Consider the following 17,683-nt stretch of genomic DNA (forward strand, 5'->3'; position numbering starts at 1 on the left):
TGCCTTTGGGCGTGCTGATTAGTGATACTGCTTACTACATCAGTTAGTTCAGTTGGTACTTACTATGATTTGCAGCCAAAATATATCTTATGTAAAAGTTGTATCATGTTTGATCTAAAGAAAGATTTTTTTTTTTTTTTTTTACTAGCATTACTAGTTTCCTTTTGTCCTAATGATTCTGAGAGTCCTTGGGCAATCACAGTAGCCTGTAGAGACTGGTCACAAAGTTGACAGGGATTTGGGAGCTGTGTGCTATCTGCTGTTTCTCAGGGTCTTACTGGGGCAGCTGGGACTGCTGATTAGAGATGCTGCTACTCTCAATTCAGTGTGACTACGGCTGCTCCATCTGTGAGCTCCTTGGAGGACTGCCAGCTCTAAAGCATGCAAGGCTCTCTGTGCAGATGTGTGGGGCATTTTTTATGGAATTTTACTGCACATTCAAATATTGTATCAAGTGATACTGAACTTCTTTAATGCAAAGAAAACGTACATTCTAAGTCATAAAGGTAAAAATAAAAAACGTAAGTTAACCGTCAAATTGAGGATTCCAGTTAAACCAAGGTTACAATTTGGTCCTTTCTAAGGTCGCTCTGTTCAATGCACTATCACTGATTTTTTTAATGCTTGTGTGCTGAGATGAGTCACGATGATCCAGTAATACAGGACATAAACAGTATTTTTAACGATCCATCATACAACAGAAAAGTAAATTATCATACCATAACTTGTAAGAAAATGACACAAAAAGAGGAGATTCAGTTAAAGTCACGTTTTACCAGTCAATTGCTGGATTCCATTATGGAGTACCTTGGAGAGATGGCAATAGTTTCCAGATTCCAATATCGCCATGCTCTCAAATATACAGCAGATATCATCAGGCTGAAAAACTCGGAGCTTAACCTCAAATCCCTGCAGTTTGAGGGCATGTAACCTGCTATATAGGACCAACTTTCTCACGTACTGCAGTGTACACTTGAAAAAAATTAGCCCTAAATCTCCCTGAGCTACTCTTTCCCACCATCCCAAAACCTTTACACAGCTTGTCTTGTTGCCTGATGCAAGACCGTGAATAGATAACAAGTGGCCTACTACGGCTCTCACAGGTATTGTTAGTCGCAGAAGTGACACATCCACGTTGAAAAATTCACACCGTTTTTTCGAGAGCTCTTTGAATTGCTCGTGTTGAAATTTTTACATTCTGGAGGCTCCCGCAAAAAATACTGATAACCTCCTGAAAGTGTAACGTGTAACTTAGACGCACTGGAGGCAGTGTTTACGGGTAACTACATTCTGAACAGCGTTCCACTCACGCCTTACGTGTTTTTAATAAGTTTGCGTTTGTACGTTTTATCACTGGGAAGATAACTATCTTGACCATGATGACAAACCTAAGGCGTGTTCGAGTACTCACCCTGTCCACCTAGAAATTTCGCCCAGTGGAAAAAGTGAACAACCCTTCTGTGGTGAAGTTAAGTGGCTCTGAAAAGAGCCTTTGGGTTAAATGTACAAAACGCTTACTCGGAAAGTTTACTTTGAGCTGGTATACTTCGTGACAGCCTTAGTGCCCTCGGACACCGCATGCTTGGCCAGCTCCCCTGGCAGAAGGAGGCGCACAGCCGTCTGGATCTCTCTAGAAGTAATAGTTGAGTGCTTATTGTAGTGCGCTAAACGCGATGCCTCCCCCGCGATCCGTTCGAAAATATCGGTAACGAAAGAATTCATGATGCTCATAGCCTTTGAAGAAATACCGGTGTCAGGATGGACTTGCTTCAGCACCTTGTAAATATAAATGGAATAACTCTCTTTCCGGCATCTCTTGCGCTTTTTTCCTTCTTTCTTCTGAGTCTTAGTTACAGCCTTCTTAAAGCCTTTTTTAGAAATAGTCGTACCTTTAGAAGACAACTCCGGCATGGTTAGTGTACAGCTTCACAGCGTTACAACTCCCAGCTACAATCCTAACCGCTGCAGTGTGCGCCGAAATAAACGAACAACAGTTAGAGCGGCGGGAAGAGTGGTATTTATAGGCGCGGCACTCCAGTGCCGTGTGGAGGAGCCAGTATCTGATTGGATCGTGGGTAGTGGCGTGTATGTAAATGAGGTGACTCCAGTAAGGCTTTCTGATTGGGTAGGCTTCTGGCCATTAGCCAATCAGAGAGGAGAGCACAACCTACCGTCAGACTATAAATAGGTCCAGTAGAGTAGTTTGTGAAGTGTGGTTTGTAGTTGATTGTACGAGTACGTCTGGTGGTGGGAAGGCTGGTGCTGCAGGCGAAGTTTTGTTCTTTTAGACCAGGGTTGGAATTCCCAGTGGGTCAAATCCGTTGTTTGCTTCGCAAGGATAACTACGCTGAGCGCACTGAAGTTGGTGCGTCCATTTGCTTGGCGGCCGTGTTAGAATATCTGGTAGCTGAGGTCTTAGAGCTAGCGGGTGACGCTTTTCGGGACGATTAAAAAAACGCGTGTTATTCCGCGGTATTTGTAGTTGGACATCATGAGGACCTGAACGAGCTGCTGGATGGTGTCCTATCCAACGTTAAAGCTGTACTACTGCTGAAGAAGACTGAAACTCACCACCCCAAAGTACAGAGCAACTACATTCCAAGTGGTGATTTCAGGGTACCTGAACGTGTGGTAAAGAGAAAAAACGGCTCTTTTCAGAGCCACTTAACATTTATCAGTGAAGACTACGTAGACGACAGAAATGTGGTAATTGTGCAGTTGTCTGCCAAGAGACCGTAGAAAGCATGTTAACGGTTTAAGTTGTAGCAGTCTAGAAAACAAGACCGCTACGATGACTGGCATACCTTGAGCTTCTCTCTTAGACTGAATTGAAAAAACTGGTGTGGGGCCCCTCATGTTAACTGTCAGGGATTGGTTTTAATATTTAGAAATAGCCATCAGCGATTGTCTGGTATCGAAAGCTTAGTAAACTCGCTGCTTAAGTACTGGGGAAAGGGAACAAAACAAACAAGCAGAACAGGTGGGTAGTTACTGAGTTAGTGAGAATGTGGGAGTGTCAACGTTTTAAGGCTTATGTTTTTAGGTAAGCCATGTGTAAGTAATAATTGGATTAGGCTAGATGGGTGAAATTTCAGCTGCTAGTTTAAAGTTGTCCTGTAAGGTACCAGTTAATCTGGCAAAGCTATATGATTTTCTACAAGTACTTTTTGGGAAGGGGTTTTGTTGCAGACATGCTAGTATGGTTCAGGATCAGGGAATCTTTAGACATATGTTAGTAAATGAAGAAAATTAATAGTGAAATACGGTAGAGAGGCAAGGCATATATAAATATACCTGTGGCTTCACAGTTACCGCAAGTGGTTCAGTAAACGTAAAACAAGATATGTTTTCAGGGTTGATGACGTGTGATGGAGAGATACTAGTGTCTCTCAGGCAGGAATGTGTGACAAGAAGTTAGGCCAAAATAAGTTGAAATTACTAGGGCATTTTGATCAAATATTTAAAAATTAACTCCTAAAAAAAGTTTTAGTTGATCTCTTTGTACTGTAAACACCAAGACAAATTGGGAAGCAAATGAACCTTTAATGGGGTTCAGTCACCTATACTGGGGTTTAGTCTGGATGGTCTCTAACATATTACTCAAGGCTGTGTCATTGAAGTGACTTCTAGTAAAGGAACAGTGGGTAGAACTTATATTCCAAGGACAGTGGAGGGGGTCAGGGGCCTTTGTTCACCTGGGTTCCATTCACAGGTCAGCCAGAAGTCACTTTCTCCCAAGGACCTCCTCCAACACTTCACGCCCTATGACTGGCTGTTACTACCTTACGTGTTTCCTGTCTTCTGCAACGTGCCTCGAGTGACCAGCAAGGGGTTTGATTAGCATGGAGATTGCTCATTTGGCAGCTGACTGCACTGGAGGCAGATACTACAGCAACGATAAGGCACGTTCAAGAGAACAGATTAAGATAATGATTCCTAAAATAAGTAACATTTTTTTGCATCAAGAGCCGCATGATCCAAACCACTGATTTGTTAAGTCTCATAGGCTGGGGGTCAGATCTCTCAGTTCCCTTATGTCTTCCTGTGATTTAATAAAGATGATACATTAGCAAGTGTGAACACAACATTTTGCTTGGATAATGGCACAGATGCCTCCTTGCCAGGCAGTAATAATGTCCAAGGCCATCCTATTCTGGAGGACGGTTTTTCTCATCGGAGACATTTCAGCGCTCAGTAAGGACAGGCTTTATCAGCTACCCTTGAAGGCTTGTTAGGTGAATTTAGTAAGGGATTCTATGTGTGCCATAATGTCCTCCAGGCCAATGGAGGGAACGAAGATGGAGGCCAAAAGATCATACAGTGGAAAACAGAACTTGCCCACCTGGCCTTTAGCAGAGGGATGTTGGCAACTTTTGTTACCACAGGATGAATTCTCCCCTGTGCCCAGGGAACACCACCCATATGGAAGACATGGCCAAAGATTTTGTGGCACACAACCACTGGATTGCGGTTGGGGAAACAAATACTTGGGCAGCACAACCAGTCAGTGTTGTTATCATTTAATGTGACAGAATGAGTACACAGTTCTGGAGTTGTCTATCTCATAACTCTGGCACAATTGAATTGGTTCTGTTTACAGTGATTTTTTTCTGTTCTCAACGTAGGGGTGCTTGAGTGCTCAAATGTCCATAACTTGGGGTAAGCCACATGAACCTATCCCAAATCTGAGCGTAGCCACCCATGGCTCTGATGGTGGTGTTTCTGGACTCTTCTGGTCAGCAGTTTAAGAGGCTAACTGGGTATTTTGATTGACAGAGAAAGAATACCCATGCCCAGTGTTATTGATGGTGTGTGTCCAAGCGAGGGTTCTGGATCGATATTACTAACATCAGATGAGTTAAGAGTATTAGTCCTAGCTTCTTCCTTAATGTACTGCTTTAGAGCCTTCCAGTCCACTCCCTGGAGTGGGATACCCACTGGCAATCTAGATGAGCTAGAGAGGGGCAGCTGCCTGCATGACCAACAGTTGGATTGATTTCTTTGCCAGGCATACAAGTGGGCCCACTGTAGAAAGATATTTCTATAAGGTGCCCATTCTGTGACCACACCCCAGAGGGGCAGCAGAAGTATAAGGTCAAAAAGACAGATATTTAGTAAAAACTTGTATGAGAAGATCTTCTTTTCCTGTAAGAATTACACTTGTGGCCTGCTCCTTAGATATTAATGTGACTGCAACTTTAGGAACTTGACCTGGTTATGCATACCATACATATTGGCTAAGGGAGTCAGCACTGTCAGGCATGAGGAGATGGACTGGGGGCAGGATGTGCCAGACCAGGATCCCCACCTTCTCCCCTCTTTCAATGGTGCATGTTGCATTCCAGGTATAGTGTGTTTTAACGGATCCAGCTTGCACCAGGACAACAGGAGCCCAGTGGAGTAGTTCTTAATCCAGAGGTGTGAAGTAGTTCACACATCCTGATGGGACATCCCATGACAAATTCCAGTAGATAATTCCCTTCCCAGGTGCAATGGGGCTTGGTGTTCTCAGCAGCATAGTACATTGATCCACTGTGCGAGTTAGGGCAATGGCTGTTTGCCAAGACTTGCATACTTTTACAGTATTGGGTGTCTCAGCAGGGGTCCCTAGTCTGGCATATGGGGCAACATACTGGTTGATCATTCAAGTGTATTACAGCCTGGGATAATACGTTAGTCCATCCGGCCAAGGTGGTTTTACTTGTTAGTGATTTAATCTGCTTTAATGTTCTATTTTTCTACCAACGTTGCTGCTGTGGGTTATAGGGGAGATGGAACCCTCCATTCAACGTCACATTCTTTTGTCCAGTCTTGCACATCATGACATTTAAAATATGACCCCAGATCATTGTCGGTTCGATGAGGGTATCCGTACATAGTACTCAGCTTCTCTAATCCCCTAATGGTGGCAGCCTGGTTTGCACAGTGATGGGGAAAGCTTGAGTTAAGCCAGATGTAGTGTCCATACAAGTCAAGGCATATTTAGAACCCTCACCCAGAGAAAGGGAGCCAATATCATCAACTTGCCAATCTGACACCGGTTGGGAACTCCAGTGGGTGGATCCAGACTTCTTTGGCAGTTGCCTTGGGCATTGTTTAGAACACACAGGACGTGCTGTTATTGCATTAACCAAGTCAGTGTATTTCAAGGGCAGTCTGGCATCCTTGGCAATATGCCATCCCACCTGGGCACTCTTCCTATGCACCCAATCTGCTGTATCTACTGAAGGGTCAGTTGCTAGGGCATCAGCTTCCTGATCAGTAGGAGTTGTCAGCGCCTTGTAAGCCAGGAAGTGGGAGACAGTGAGGACTGCCTCAGGCTCTTGCAGGTAAACCCCAATGTCTTTCCACGTATCCTGACCCCACAAGGGCTTATTCATGATCATCCACCCCTCGGCTTCCTATTATCCAAGCCATAGGATTAATCCCTTTCGAAAAGCCCAACTGTCAGTGCAAAGAGTTAACAGCCAGGGCTCATGAGTGATCACCATCCAAACCACTGTGAGTTCAGCCCACTGGCTGCTGTGGTTCACTCCTGTTGTGCTGAATAGCAACTGCAGTCTATGTGGATGGGTTGCCCCTACTAGACCCATCTGTATACCAGGCATTGGTGGGAATTTCCTGCAGTCCGTCCCTACAGGCCACAAGGCCACCACAGGAATAGGGGTGGGGGCATTTGAAGGATCTATATATTCTACAAGGCCTACTAGCTCCCTCATTTCTGGAGACAGTGTGCTGGTGGACAGAGTGCTCCTCTGCTGCAAATGAGCATGTCACTTAGTCAAAGTGGAAGCTGGAGCCATCGTAGGGGTGGCTCAATCCACTCCTTGATAGGAAGGGAAGTTCTTACCACAATATGCTGTTCCTTCATATGAGGCTCTACCTGGAGGAGCCCACCAGGTACACAGCGAGGAGGTGTTGCTCTATAAGGTTATATTGGGTTTCGGCCCCCTTCCAGAGCTGGGACCAAAATCTGAGAGGTATTCTCTCCTCTTGTCTCTGCTACAGTGCCCAACCCGTACTTTCCAGAGTCACAGATACATCTAACTCAAATGGTAGCCCTGCTTGGGAGATAGCCAGAGCTTTAGTCTGCTTCACTAGTATTTTTGCGTTCTCAAGGTGGCTTGCTGCTCTGATCTGCAGTCCCACATGTGCCCTCTTCTTAGCAGGCAGTATAAGGGATGGAGGCACTGTGGGGGAAAAAAAGTTCTCCAAAACCCCAAAATTCCTACAAAAGCTTGCACCTCTTTCATGTTCTTAGGGATTGGATAGGCTTGTACCTTATCAATCATGGCTTCTGGGACAATACGCATCTTACCTGACCAAACAACTCTCAGAAACTTTACAGCGGTGACTGGACCTTGAGTTTGCTGTGGGTTCAACACCCATCCTCGCACTTGCAGATGTTCCAGCAAAGTCTGCAGAGTGTCCTGCAGCAGAGGCCAGTCCTCATATATCAACAATATATCATCAATGTAGTGGGCCCATTTTACTGAAGTGGGGAAGGAGAACAGGGACAGATCTTGGGCTACCATCCCATGACATATTGTGAGGCTGTGCGTAGCCCTGAGGAAGCACTTGAAAGGTCCATTGTTGCCCCTCCTGTGTGAAGGCAAATTGATCTCGTGACTCAGCAGCCATGGGTATACTAAAACAAGCATTTGCGAAGTCCAGCACAGCATGGCACACTCCTAGGACCATGGCCAAGGTATCTAGAATGGTGGCAGTGTTGGGCACAGCCACATGGAGGGAAGGCACCACCTTGTTCAATTCTTGGTAGTCCCCAGGCATTCACTATGAGCTGTCTGGCTTTTTTTATTGGTCATACAAGGCTGTTGAAAGTCTATGGGTAGGGCGTACAATACCCACTCGGTGCAGTTCTTGGATAGTTTTTTCTATTTCCTTATGTCTATATTCCTTATGGATATTTTTCTATTTCCTTATGCCTCGCAGGCAATTTATATATTGTTTGACAGTTAACCACTCCTCGTGGGGGTGGCAGGCTTACCGATACCCAGTTGGTGTTCAGCACTGGTTTGGTTACTCTAACCGGAAGTGGAATTCATGGATAGAGGTTTGCAGAGTTTGGCCTTATAAGATATCAATAACCAATGTGTTTTTCAGTATTGGAAAGATAAAAACCTTGTATTCTTTTAGGGGAGAACACCCAATTTGCATTGTCAAAGGGACTTTCCTGACCATAACCTTTTGTTCTCTGTATCCATCAATGGCACTGAGGTGGCCAGAACTCTTCTGAGGGTTACCACGTATTAGAGTACATTCTGCTCCAGTATCAACCAGAGCCATCTTTTATTTCTGAAGGACCAATGAATAGAGAGCTCAACATGGGGCCTCCGATCACCCTCAATGGCCCTCACCTGGAGGTGATCTTGGCCTGCATCCTATACCTGGGGCATGGAAGGCACCTACCCCAAATAGGAGTGTATCCTTGAGGCCTTTGCTGGAGCAGGCAGGGAACTAGGTGGTAGGGGCAGGTCTGAACTATTGTTCATATTTTAAGAATTCACACAGGCTGGCCAACACAGCATTGGGTTGCTGGTCTATCTTTACAGGTGGGGGTCCTGGCAGCAAGGAGGTCAAACCACATTTGCTTCCAGGTTACTTTTACCAGACCCTTTCCAGCTGATTGAGATAGCCTTTTGGCTTTCCAGATCCCTATCTCATGTCTTTCCCACAGCCGGTACCCATTTGTGGGATTTGTAAGTTTCCCCAGATCAGCAGTAGACTGCCCAGCATCATAAATGTCTTGTCCCATGACTGGGCTCAGCATGGATATCAGTTCCCATACTGGCTACTGGGAGCGCCTGGAGTATCTTGGCTCTCATTCCTGCAGTGAATGTGGCCTGAGTAGGACCTTTAAAGACAGGGGTGCAGATGCCTTGTCTCCTTCACAACTCTCTAGGGATTTTTTGTACCTCACCTATAGATTTCCAGGGTCACATGTGCCCAGGGAGATCCCCCTCATTGAGCCAAGCCTCCCCGCAGAATAGAATAATCCAATCTATAAGGGAGTGGGTAACTTGTATCCCCAAAGCACCATGTAGGCACTGCAACAGGACAAGGTGTGTGGTGATATTGCTCATTTTGCCTGCCTCTTGCCCAGGCAGAGAACTGCCATCCCCTACCCCCCCATCCCATAGCCGCACTAACCATGCCTGGATACTTTCCGTCGTCTGTTGCTGGAACTTGGCAGCTATATCAACAAGCTCAGCAAGAGTATATGGTCTCATCATGTACGTTTTCTGACCTGGGGGCTGCCCCGATGGCTGGGGTGGAGGTTGCTGGGTTTTCACTTTCCTTTGTATTAGGAGTCAGAGGGCGTGGGGTGCTTCATCCATTTCACTGTCAATCACCGTGACATCCTCCTCTTCGCTCTGCTCACTTTCCCAGGAATTCCACTTCTTAGCATCCCAATCAGGCTTTGTCACAAGCACTCAGATGTTAATCCACGGCAGCTTGTGCCCTCCTAGCTTTGCAAAACAACACACTAAGGTCTCCAGTTCATTATCCTGCTCCCCCACCTTGTGTGCCAGCCCCAAAGCTAGAAGAGTAGTGGACAACTGCGTGTAGTTCTCTAACCTCAGCTCTTCTTCCAACCTTCCAACTTGAGCTTCAGCCTCTCGTTGGACGTCAATGGCCAGCTGAATTGCTCACGGTAGAGGCCAGCCCACTGCAGCAGCCATTTGTTTTCCTTCTTTGCCACAGTGCGCTACATGTGGTTCCTCAAACAAGTGCATTAGACCGGCCAGTGCCTTCTGGGAGTCCCCATACTCATGCAGAGGTCCACAAGTGTCTAACATATGGGCCATCCCTCTCCGCATAGAGGTCAATGGCCAACCCAGGATTTCCCCCACGGATGCCTCTTTCCCAAGACCCATTTCTTTGGTCTCCTGGCTGTCTCACCAGTTGTTGGTTTGCAACCTCAGGAGTTCCCCAGGTGAAATTCGAAACTGGCCCCCACACATGGAGAGCAAGGAGAGACCAAAGAAAGGGGCAGGACACTCCAGATTGGTAGGTAGCCATTTTAATAAGCAAGGGAACTTACATACAGGCAGCCACAGGTGAGTAGATGTCTGCACCTGACCACTAGAATCTTAAGAGTTTATATAGAGGCCTTACCTGGGTTCAGTCACGTATACTGTCCAGATGGTCTCAATAACACATTGCTCTCTTGAGCAAGGCTGCATCCTTGAAGTGGTTGCTAGTACAGGAAGAGTGGCAGGAATGTACATTCCAAGGACAGGGGAGGGAGTGAGGAGCCTCCAATTCGAGGATCAACCTGCAGTCACATCATCTTAATGACCTCCTCTAGCAACGTCTCTCAGCTGCTCCCCCTAGCTTTCAGGGCAAAGCTCAGATTCCACAGCTTGGTGGGGGTATCCAGCCCCTGCCTACCTCACTAGCTTCATTCTTTTTTTTTTTTTTTTGTGAGGAAGATCAGCCCTGAGCTAACATCCATGCTAATCCTCCTCTTTTTGCTGAGGAAGACCGGCTCTGAACTAACATCTATTGCCAATCCTCCTCCTCCTTTTTCCCCAAAGCCCCAGCAGACAGTTGCATGTCACAGTTGCACATCCTTCCAGTTGCTGTATGTGGGACGCGGCCTCAGCATGGCTGGAGAAGCGGTGCGTCGGTGCGCGCCCAGGATCCGAACCCGGGCTGCCAGTAGCGGAGCGCGCACACCTAACCGCTAAGCCACAGGGCCAGCCCACTAGCTTCATTCTTTATCACGCTGTCGCATGTTGTGGTTATCTCCATCTACTTGGAGTTCTTTGAACCCATTTTGCTCTGATTCACTTTTGTCTTTCTTAGTTGCATTCCCTTCCTGGAATATTCTTCCTGGCTGTCTTCATTGAATTAGTTTCTATAAATCATTCAAGATTATGCTCATAAATTACATCATTCGTGAAGCTTTCCTTGACAATCCCCCCATCTTAGAGCCACTTAGATGTCCCTCCTTTGTGATCTTGTTGAACCTTGAATGAATCTCAATTATAGCATTTAACATGTTCCAGTGGAAGTTGTTAATTTTTATGCCTGTCTCTTCTACTAAATCACAAATTTTTTTATAATATCTTAATTGTTTAGCCTGTCACAGTGCCTAAAACATAGAAGATATCAGTTAATGGCTGGTTGAATGCATTAATAAATAGATTTTTGTTTCAGCTGTTTGCTTTTTAGTATTTTAATGACAAGATAATAGCAATATTAAAAATTGAGGGAGAAAAAGGCATCTATGACTTCAACATTTTGACAGATTTATTTTTATTTTTATGTTTCCCGTTAGCCTTTATGCATGTGGAATATTTTCTATTTCAATATCATGATTTTTAAAAGCATCATATCGTTAGATTTTTTTGAAAGTGGTTACATCATTTTTATAATTCTTACTTTCAATAGCTGCATAATAGTCCATCAAAAGATGTTTATTGAGCACTTACTATGCACCATACACTGTTCTTAGTGCTTTATGCACTTGATATTGTTTAATCTTCAAAATAATCCTATAGATAGGTACTGTTATTGTATGCATTTTACAGATGAAGAGACTAAACCCATTTGAGATGACAGAGCTAGCATTAGCATCATCATTTCAACCCAGACATTCTGACTCTAGAGCCCACCTTAACCACTACTATACTAGAATGGATGTACCATAATTTGGTTAAATATATCATTCTCCCATTGGTGACTGCTTAGGCTACTTGCAATATTTCACTATTGCAACCAGTGCTGTAATGAACATCTATATGCAAATAGCTTTTTCCTCCTTCTGAAATACTATATTTGCTTAAACCGTTCCTAGATATAGGATGATTGGATCAAAGAGTATGCAAGATTTTATGGCTTTTCTGCATATTGTAAAATTACTCTTCCAGTACCTGTGTGGTCTCTGAGGTGGGCTCCTCTGTACCAACACAGAAACATGGAGACCCAGGAAAGAATTCTTCTTATCCTCGTACCTGTCTGGAAGCAAGTCTTGCTTCAAACCATGAGTTTTTCTGGATCTAGAAGCTGCTATCAAAGGCAGTCATTTAAGCGGGAATATGGACACTCCTATCAGGAGGGGGAAATCTGCTTTCAGTCTTATCAGTAAAGGCATATGTGTACAGTTTCTGCAGAGCTTAATTGGACGTCTCCTGTGGTGTGCACAGGAGGCCCAGGATTTGAGGCTGCATTCATAGGGGATCGGCTGTCTGGCAGGTGTGCAAAAGCAGGTGATGGTCTGAGCCGTCCTCTGAGCCCCTTTGCTGCTGTCCTTGCCATCCACTCAGGAGAGTTCTGGGGTTCAGGAAGAGTGAGATGGTGGCAGAATGGGGGAGCCAGACTTGAGAGTGAGGCCAAGGGTGGCTGAAAGGGTTCTGATGTAGTGAGCGCTTATTCTAAGTAGGTCAGTAAGATAACGGAGCTTTGAGAAACAGACATCCCTTGCCCCACTCCCAAGCACACAATTGATTAATTGATAACTGGTTGTGCTCTAAACCAGTGCTTCCCAAACTATCTGTGGTGAAGGACTAGTTTATTTTGTTGTTTTGTATCCTTTTAAATATCCAATCTGTTGTGGGCTATTACTTCTGTCAAACATAATAAAAATAAATGGTTAGCAAGATGAAAGTTTCTGTTATGCAAGATGAATAATTTCTGGAAATCTAATGCACAACAATGTGTCTACGTTAACAGTGTTTTATACTTGAAATTTGCTAAGAAAGTAGATCTTAAGTGTTCTCGCCTCACACAAAAAAAAGTGGTAACTATCTGAGGTGATCAATATGTTATCTTGAATGTGGTGATTATTTCACAATATATATATATCAAGTCATCAAACTGTACACCTTAAACATATACAGTATTCTTAAGTGTCTAATATACCTCAATAAAAAAATAAATACACAAAATACAAGTCCTAATTTTTATTCCTAGGTTCAACAGATATAAAATTACATTTTAATAACTAGAATCAGAACAAACATAATTTAGGAAAAAATGAGGGACTCTTACAACCTGTACACATTCATGGAAGTGTGTGTATCAGTGATAAATAGAGGTTATGCTTATCTCGTCATAGACCAGTAAACCACATTTTCAATGGCACTGCTCTAAGCCACTGGGCTCCAAAGTGGAATAAGCAAGGCAGTCACTGGGGAATAGGAAAGAAATTTTACATCCTTTTGTTTTTTTATCTTAACATGCATTAATTCTTGTTTTTTGGCCATGTTTTATAATGAATATACAGTACAATATATATTACTGCATATAATTTATTAAAAAATATAAATATATTGGGGAATGCTAAATTTTTTTTTACAATCAAAAATGTTTAGAGATGAGTCTTCTAGACACATGGTGGAGGTTGGTGGGGATATTCTGGGAAGTGGTCTGGGGGATGGTGCACCTGAGTCTCACTGTTCCTGGCCAAGAAAGTAAAGCTGACAAAGGATTGGCATGGACAATTGTCATGACTGCCTGAGTCCTGGGCAATCACAGAGCCTGGGACAGACATCCAAGTACTTGGTCCACACTGTTGTTTCTCAAAGTGTGGTCTACAGATCACCTCTGTCAGAATCACCTGGGATACTTACTAAATGCACATTCTTGGGACCTTCCCCAGAGATTCTGGTTGGAGGTTTTCTTCATAGTCAAGTTATGAGCCACGGCTAAGGCCCAGGAGAAGTTTCAGAGGCTGCGGTCGATGGGGTAGATATGCTACTGAGGCAGAGAAGACCTTCCCCATGAAGGTCCTGGCTTACTTAGCATAGCTCAAGACTCCAAGGTTCAGGTCTGGGACTGAGAATCCTTGTAGGATATTGGTCCATGAAAACCACCTGGGAGACCACAAGTAGTGCTGGACATCAGTGGGGGAAGGAGTCCAGGTGAGTGCTATGGACTGAGTTATGTCCCCCACAAATTCATATGTTGAAGCTCTAACCCCCACTTAGAGAAGGGGTCTTTGAAGGTAATTAGACTTAGATGAGGTCATGATAGTGGGACCCTCACGATGGAATTAGTGCCCTTAAAAAAAGAGATACCGGAGAGCTTGGTCTTTCTCTGTCTCTCTCCCCATCATATAAGGACACAGAGAAGGTGGCTGCCTGCAAGCCAGGAAGAGAGTTCTTATCAGAAACCAACCATGATCTTGGACTTTCCAGCCTCCAGAACTATGGGGAATAAATTTCTGTTGTTCAAGCCACCCAGTCTATGTTACTTTATTATGGCAGACTACCCAAGCAAGCTAAGACTATGGGCAATCTATTTGCAGTGACTTTGGGATCTGTTAGGAACACCTCTCATCAGCCTTATCTACCACATTTGACCTCTTATTTTTACTTTTTCTCCACTTCCTCTCTTAAAGTGGCTCCTCTGCAGATATAAGCAGAGAGGTACCACCTGGACTAGGATCCCTCCTCCAGAGCTGCCACTAACCCACAGAGTACCCTTGTGGGAATTAAAAAAAAGTGCCCCATCCCTGTGACCAGACACAGACGTGTATTGCATCCCATGGCTTGACAGAGCTTGGGCTGGATTTAAGTCCCCCTAGCCAGGGGCCTTTATCAGGGCATACTATGCCTTACCAATGAGCTATCTGGGGCCATAACCTCATGAAGCCCTTAGTACTTTGTATGGTGTATTAATTATCTTTTGCTGTATAACAGATTACCCCAACTTAGCAATTTGAGTAGAAAATTTTTATCTCACAGGAGTTTGGAAGCATCTTTGCTGGGGAGTTTTGGTTCAGGGTCTCTCATGAGGTTGCAGCCACACTGGCGACCTGGGCTGCAATCAGCCCAAGGCTTGACGAGGGCCAGAGATCTGTTGTCAAACTCACTCGTGTAGCTGTTAGCAGGAGGCATCAGTTCTTGCTATGTTGGCCTTTCTATAGCGCTGCTCACAACATGGCAGCTGGCTCCCCAGAGCAAGCAATCCAAGAGAGCAAGAAAATTTGCCCAAGACAGAGAAGCCACATGTCTTGCAAAATCTAATCTCAAAGTGACATACCATCGTTCTTTCAGTCACACAAACAAACCATGGTACAGTATGAAAGGAACTCCTCAAGAGTGTGAATGCCAGGAGGTAGTAACTGTTTGTCCCTCTTTTTTGCCAACAGATTGTGAACACTTTTCGTAACCTTGTATTGTTCATCTTTAGATGAGCGTTTCCTAAATTTGTCAAGTCATTAGAATTGCCTGGGACACTTATTAAAAATGAAGGTTCTAGGCTCCATCAAGGCCTACAAGAGTCTTCAGAGGAGGGTAGAGTGCTTATGAAAAGTGCCTTAGGTGATTCTTAGAACCATAAAAGTTTGGGAAGTATTCTAGACCACCGGTGCATGATGAATGCTTGCTGAAGAGAATACAGAGTGGTGGTGAAGGCCTAAAAACAGGCTTTAGACCTGTCCTGCTCCTGGGACAGAGCCCAGAAGGGCTGAGTTGAGTGCCTCAGGCCACTGGCAGGGGCTGGGGGTATGAGGTGGAAAATGTTGTGTGGAGGTGGAATGGATTAAAGGGGTGTGCCCTCTCGGGGTGAGGGGGACTGCTGAGGCCTACTGTCCAGAGTCCACTTCGGCTAGGGAGCAAGGGGGCGGGAGGGGCTCAGAGCTTGCTGAAAGATTTGGGGACAAAAATCACCTGCCAGGCCTTGGTGTCTGAGATTATCCAACTGAATGTCTTCTACCTTAAATTATATCTTTACTCTTTGAGGAACTGGGTTCCTTCAAGCCTGGGACTTCTGTCTGCTAAAAATGCTGTCAAACAAACCTCTCACAAAAGGAAAAGCCTTAATTGACAGCCAAGATAAAATTTCAGTAAAATGGAAGCCCTGGTGGCCTAGCGGTTAAGATTCGGGGCTCCCACAGACATGGCCTGGGTTTGTTTCTGGTCAGGGAACCACACCACCTGTCTGTTGGTTGTCACACTGTGGCGGCTGCATGTTGCTATGATGCTGAAAGCTATGCCACTGGTATTTCAAATACCAGCAGGGTCACCCATGGTGGACAGTTTTCAGTGGAAGCTCCCACATAGGGTCACTAGGAGTCAGAATCGACAGCATTAAAAATAATGAAAAGAAAGTTGTATTAGTTTTCTATTGTTTTCCTAATAAATTACCACAAACTTAGCAGTTTAAACAAGACAAGTTTACTATCTTACAGTTGTGTAGATTCAGAAGTCTGACCCAGGTCTCACATGGCTACAGCCAAGCCATCAGGAGGGCTATGTTCCTTTCTGGAAGCTCTAGGGGAGGATCCATTTCTTTGCTCATCAGGTTGTTGGCAGGTTTCAGTTCCTTGCAGTTGTAGGACTGAGGTCCTGTCTCTTTGCTAGCTGTTTGCAGCTTCTAGAACACCACATTCCTCAGCTCAAGCCCCCCACCTTCCTCCATCTTCAAAGTCAGCAATGGTGGGTTGAGTCCTTGCATCTTTCTGACCCACTCTTATGGTGCTGCTTCTGCTTTTTAGGGGCCATGGGATTAGATTGGTTCCACTCAGATAATCCAGAATAATCTCCCCATCTCAAATTCTTTGATTTAATCACGTCTACAAAGTCGCTTTTGCCAAGTAAGGTAACATATTCACGTGTTCTGGGGATTAAGACATGCACATCTTTTGCGGGGAGGGCGGGGTGGGGGGGTGCCTTTTTTAAGCCTACCATAAGACTGCATGTTGAAAGCGGGAAGTTATCTCTGCCCTGAGCCCGATTTGGGGAAAGGCACTTGCTGATCTTGCATATTCCACATTGAAGAATTCTGGTAACATGATTAAGGCAGAGAGAAGACAAACACCACATTTTTCTTTAATCACTTTAGCTGCGAGTTTCTATTTCAAATTAATTCTTGGGTTTCCCAACTTCCACATAAAACTGTCCACTATTCAGAGTTGTATTGCAATGCTCTCCTTTCAGATATATTGTAATAGGCCTCTGTTGTCTTCCTTTAGAAAATAATACTTATGTTGCCCTGTTGATAAAATGCGCATGGTCTTTGCAGAATATTTGAGAGGAAGGAGGAAATATTAAAAGGAAAATCATGCAAAATCTTGCCAAGTGTACTTACTTTTAACACTTTGGTGAATTTTTTCCAGTTTGTTGTCATGCATTTATTTATATAAATATGATTTAAATAAAATTGGGATCAACTTGCTTATACAGTATTATATCTTGGTTTTTTACTTTTTTATAGTTAGCGTCTTCTCATTTTATTACATAGCTTTTGAAAGCATTTTCTGATGCCTGCATTATACTGATCACATTGAATTTACTGTAAATTATTAGAAGTTTCCTTACTATTGGGCATTTAGGTTTTGGCATTTAGGTTTTGGGGAAGTTTTCCCTATTATAAATAGTCCTATGGTAAACATATTTTTACGTAGACCTCTGTTGTGTTTTCTTCCTTTAGGATAGAACATTAGAGGTGAGATTTTTTTTGCCAAGTTAGTTTTCTTTTCTTTCTTTATATAAAATAACTTATTGTTATGGAACATTTGTGGAGGAAATTGCATAATGAACCCTCCTATGTACCTATCACCCAGCTTCAGCAATATAAACTCATGGCCAGACTGGTTTCCTCTGTACCTCTACACAGATTAATTTGAAGCAAATCCAGTGTGGACATCACATCATTTCATCTGTAAATGTTTCAGTATGTATCTCAAAAGGACAATGTCAGCCTTGTC

The 17,683-nt window shown here is 44.1% G+C and overlaps 1 protein-coding gene across 1 annotated transcript; it reads right to left on the bottom strand.

Moving 5' to 3' along the window:
- Positions 1 to 1,495: 1,495 nt before the first annotated feature.
- On the bottom strand, positions 1,496 to 1,955 carry LOC131413500 (histone H2B type 1-A). Its single transcript, XM_058554030.1, has one exon. It carries the CDS (start codon positions 1,909 to 1,911, stop codon positions 1,528 to 1,530), a length of 384 nt encoding a protein of 127 aa, XP_058410013.1. The 5' UTR covers positions 1,912 to 1,955; the 3' UTR covers positions 1,496 to 1,527.
- Between the last annotated feature and the right edge of the window lie 15,728 nt (positions 1,956 to 17,683).

This window comes from Diceros bicornis, chromosome 14 (genome assembly GCF_020826845.1).
Source record: "Diceros bicornis minor isolate mBicDic1 chromosome 14, mDicBic1.mat.cur, whole genome shotgun sequence".
Taxonomy (NCBI): domain Eukaryota; kingdom Metazoa; phylum Chordata; class Mammalia; order Perissodactyla; family Rhinocerotidae; genus Diceros; species Diceros bicornis.

What these genes read in the sequence shown, in the direction of transcription:
- LOC131413500 (XM_058554030.1), bottom strand. Translation starts at nt 1,911, where the DNA reads ATGCCGGAGTTGTCTTCTAAAGGTACGACTATTTCTAAAAAAGGCTTT.